Below are 5,000 nucleotides of genomic sequence, written 5' to 3'. Positions count from 1 at the left end.
AAATCAAACACTCACACACACACACACACACTGAAACACAGGCTAACAGACATACAACTGAATAATGAACCTTGAAATTAATGCTGGAGGGCTATAACCGGGTTCTCACTCATCCACACACACACACACACACACACACACTAACAGCTGGAAAAACACAGAAAAACATATCCTGAGCGCAATAGTGCCACTGGACCTGCAAGGCTGTAATTGTGTCCTGCGCACACACACACAGTTTTTCATAGTTTGGGTCAGAGGGCATAGGTCAGTGTGAGAAAGTAGTCCTTGTTAGCACCTCTAAGGTCATGGAGGTCACACACAACCTCCTCGCTAAGCTCTCGGTGTATGAGCTTGGACGTTAGTAAGAGCAGGTAGAGACGAGCGGGGAGGCTTACCAGAGAAGAAGTGTGCTTTGAAGCCCTTCTTGGAGACAGTGTTGTCAGACTTGAACTCTATGCGCATGTTGTTGTACTGAGAGGTGATGACCTCGGGTACTTCCGTCCCACAGTACTTCCCATGGAGCTTGGAGTCTGATGTTAGGCCGCTGCGCACCTCCACAAAGTCATACTTACACACCTGTACCACACACACACACACACACACACACAATGACACATACACACAAACACACTTTTAAATCAAACACCAATTATATTGACACACCTACCAGAGACCTCCCCCACATTAAGTTGTCATTGATTCCACACTGTTGTCACTCACCTCATTGCCCTCAAGCTCAAAGGCCTCAAACTGCATAGATATGCGGTACTGGTTGGGCGCCACCACCTGCCACACACAGTTCTTATTGGGTGGGTACTCCTTTGGCCAGCCCGGAGTAGTGATGGTACCATTCAGCTTGGACAGGATGCCACCACACGCAGCTAAGAGACACAGACAGGATGGAGGGGTTGCCATAGTGGCAGTGGAGGAGAAATGGATAGAGGGATGGAGAGAGTGAGTGGGGAGGGAGGAAAGTGAAAGCAGAAAAAAAGTTAAATTGAGTGAGCATTATAGACAGTCAGGACAGAGGGGAAAGAGAAGGACAGGTAGGAGAGAGTGACAAAGCAAGTGAGAGAGAAAGAGAAAGAGAGAGAGAGGGAGAGAGAGAGAGAAAAATGAAACAATGTGTCTTCACACAGAACATCAACCGTAAGCCTAATTAACATGCCTCTCTCCTTCGGCCTGCAATAATGATTTTGTTTTGTTTTAAAGAAGCCTTTAATCTCTCATTAAGTGGTTACTGTGACTTTTCTCTGGAAGACTTAATTAGTTTGGGTAGGAACACACACAGGCACCTAAACGCAAAAACGCACACACACACACACGTTTGATTAGCTCTGTGGTAAAGCTGCTTTTCCTGTTGAAAGCGGATGTTTGTGTTTTTCATTTCGTTTTCAGAATGAAGAGCGAGGAAACACCTGGTCATGTACACTCACAAGCACACCACTATTCAAACACACAAACACACACACACACACACACACACACACACACACACACACACACACACACACACACACACACACACACACACACACACACACACACACACACACAAACATACACACACACAAACAAACACACACACACACACACACACACACACACACACACACACTCACACAAATAAAGCAGAACTCTGGCACACATACAGATTGTGGTCACATCTGTAAACAACATAAAACACAGCAACACGCCAATTTAACATGAAGACATAAGTAAACACACATATCTCTCTTACCTTCACAGCTCTTCTTGTCGGGAGCGAGCTCATAACCAGGGTCACAAGCGCATTTAAAGCTGCCGAGGGTGTTCACACACCTCTGTTCGCAGCCTCCATTATCTGGCTTGGAACACTCGTCTTCCTCTGTGGCACACACACACACACACACACACACACACACACACACACACACACACACACACACAGTTTAAAAACAGGTCCTAAGAAGCCTCCACCACAGTATTAACTCTGGTAGCTGCAGTGTGTGTGATCAATTAAGGTAAAATAAAGAGATAAGGAAATGTCCTAATTATCATCATTAAATCCTCAAACAAATGTGCACACAAAGCCTTATGCCACTGACTCATCTGCCTATGGAACAGCTCTAATTCTCCCCATCTTTTCATTTCTCTCATTCCTTCTGTCGGATTCTGTATATCTCTCACAATCTCCTTCATGTCCCACACACACTCAGCTTTTTCTAAATAAATTACATTAATTTCTTATTTGTTAAATTAAGCCACTCATGAATGGGAAAGCACTGTTAGTCCTTCAACTTAAAGAGACCAGAGAAATGAGTGACAAGAAAATCTTTATTTGGATAGAACTTTTAATACATCAAGCATTGCCCAAGTGAAAACATCAGAGGAAAATGAACAACATAGTAATCATGGAAAAAGAAAAAAACATAAACAAAATCTTCCCCAGGAAAACAACACATAACAGTCACAACCCTAAGGCTATCAGACACCACGGAATGTAACCGCTAAATGAAGTTACTGTTAGTGTGAGTGTGTGTGTGTGAGTGTGTGTGCCTGTGTTTGGAATGGTGTGTATGTTTGTATATGTGTTCTTTTAAGGTATCACGTGAGTTTGCGATGGGCAAGCGTACATGGTTGTGTCCATGCTTGTGTTTATGTGAACGAGTGAGTTGAAGGTGTGTGAATGACCGAGAGCGTGGTGTTGCATGTATGTGTGTGTGAGGACTGAGTAGGTGAGTGTGTTCACCTTTGAAGAAGTTGGCGGCAAAGCCAGCCTTGTTGACGGTGCCATCAGAGACAAACTTCATCCAGAGAGTGTTTGAGGTAGAACGGATGTCTTCAGGTTTGTCATAGCCACAAAACCGGCCAATCAGAGGGCTGCTCTCAGACAGACCATCTCGAACCTCCAGGTAATCATAAGCACAGCTGTCATGCCTCTCAATCTGCAATAACACACACACACACACACACACACACACACACACACACACACACACACACACACATTATAATCACACATTATAACATCTCAGTCTTCACATGATATAAACTGAGATCTCATCTTTTGTTTGATGCCAGGACTTTTTCCCTCTCTCCTTCACAAACACAAATGTGTGTGTGTGTGTGTGTGTTGGAGGCTTGCTTTCTGCATTTATTGCCTGCACACTGTTCGTACGTGTGTGTGTGTGTGTGTGTGTGTGTGTGTGTGTGTGTGTGTGTGTGTGTGTGTTGGTAGACCCCTTGCTGTATTTATTGCCTGCATTGGTCAAAGGGCTCCGTTTTGCTTTGAACCCTTTGGAACGTGGGGAGACAAAATATATATCACTAGAACAAAGTTGACACACACACACACACACACACATACACACACACACACACACACACACACACACACACACACACACACAAACACACACACACACAAAACAGAGAGGAAAGCACACACTCAAACACATTCCCTCTCTCAGACTCGCACAGGGGTGAGACCCTCAGGAAAAGCTTCCCTTTGATTCTGATGTCCTGATGACCTTCACATGCATTTCAACACCCCAGGCTGTGAGACACAGGCACACACACACACACACACACACACACACACACACACACACACACACACACATTCCTGTGGAAACGTGCCCAGCAACGCACGCACATGTATGTGAACATGATTATGTGGCATTACAACAGAGGCATGCAGACAAGCACACACACACACACACACACACACACACACACACACACACACAGAGGTCAGCTGACTGAAAGTATGTTTGATTATTCGATAATGACAGAGAAGGAAAGGGAGAGGGAGAGGTAGAGGGAGAGGAGGAAAGAGAGAGAGAGAGAGAGGGAGAGGGAGACGGAGGGGGAGACGGAGAGCGAGAGAGAGAGAGAGGGAGGGTGAAAGGGAGAGAAAGACAGTGAATAGAAGAAGGGCTCAAGTGTTCCTCACCTCAAACGCCTGGAAGCTGAGGCCGACATTGTAACCATCGGCAACGGTGATCCTCCACACACATTCCTTGGATGGCCGGTAGTCATCGGGGTAGTTGGGAGACTGGATCTGGCCAGCATCTTTACTGATGTCACCTCCACAGATCGCTACCGGGGAAAGATAGAGAGATGCAGACACAGATGAAGAGAGACAGAAAGAGATAGAAAGAGACAGAAAGAGACAGAAAGAGATAGAAAACAGATAGAAAGAGACAGATAAAAAAGATAGAAAGAGATTGAAAGAGACAGAGACAGAAAGAGATAGAAAGAGGTAGAAAGAGACAGAAAGAGATAGATAGAGACAGAAAGAGAGAGAACATAGATAGAAAGAGACAGAAAGAGAATTATTTAATCATTATTCAATCCACTGAACAAGAGGTCTCTCAGGCCAGATCAGGTACTGACAACTGACAGTAATAACTCCACTGTGTGACTCCACATGAAATATAGTGGAGACAATGATTATGTTTAACACATGGGATCACTGAAAGAGGAGGAAAGACCTTTAGGACTATTACTGTCATTCTCATCTTATTACACATTTCCAATAGCAGTGTTCATTATGTTCTTTGGCTACATGTATGGAAAACTGACATCTGTGACTTGTTACATAGGATTTAGTTTAAAGTTCCAGTTCTTTTTGTATTAGTAGAGTTCACACAAAGCTCTCCTGTGAGGGGAGTTCATGGTTGTAACCTAGATGTGAGAATCTAAAAGTTTAAGAATCTAAACTCTAAGTCCTCTTCGTCTAAAAACATCCATATCCATCCACAGCAGTCCAGCAGGAGCGCTGCTTCTCACATTTGACAGCTACACAGTTCTCTCAATACACTGGATTCAATCCAATTTTGGGTGTGCATTGAGTGTGTGTGTCTGTGTGTTTGTGTGTGTGTGTGTGTGTGTGTGTGTGTGTGTGTTTGTGTGTGTGTGTGTGTGTGTGTGTGTGTGTGTGTGTGTGTGTGTGTGTGTGTGTGTGTGTGTGTGTGTGAGTGTGAGTGCTGATCTGCTCTGGGATACCTTCGTAA

The 5,000-nt window shown here is 44.5% G+C and overlaps 1 protein-coding gene across 1 annotated transcript in view; it reads right to left on the bottom strand.

Annotated features, from left to right (window-relative positions):
• The window catches only part of tll1 (tolloid-like 1), a gene marked incomplete at both ends in the record, with an annotated part of 37,417 nt that overhangs the window by 6,935 nt on the left and 25,482 nt on the right, over positions 1 to 5,000 (bottom strand). The window contains 6 exon segments of the mRNA XM_080837078.1: positions 396 to 576; positions 721 to 881; positions 1,742 to 1,867; positions 2,732 to 2,927; positions 3,938 to 4,083; positions 4,993 to 5,000. The exon segment at positions 4,993 to 5,000 is cut by the window's right edge and continues 109 nt beyond it. Coding sequence (XP_080693204.1) covers positions 396 to 576; positions 721 to 881; positions 1,742 to 1,867; positions 2,732 to 2,927; positions 3,938 to 4,083; positions 4,993 to 5,000 — 818 coding nt within the window.

Source organism: Sprattus sprattus (assembly GCF_963457725.1).
Source record: "Sprattus sprattus genome assembly, chromosome: 4".
Classification (NCBI taxonomy): Eukaryota; Metazoa; Chordata; class Actinopteri; order Clupeiformes; family Clupeidae; genus Sprattus; species Sprattus sprattus.
The sequence above is the reverse complement of the archived record's forward strand: the minus strand, read 5'-3'. Positions and strand labels throughout refer to the sequence as shown.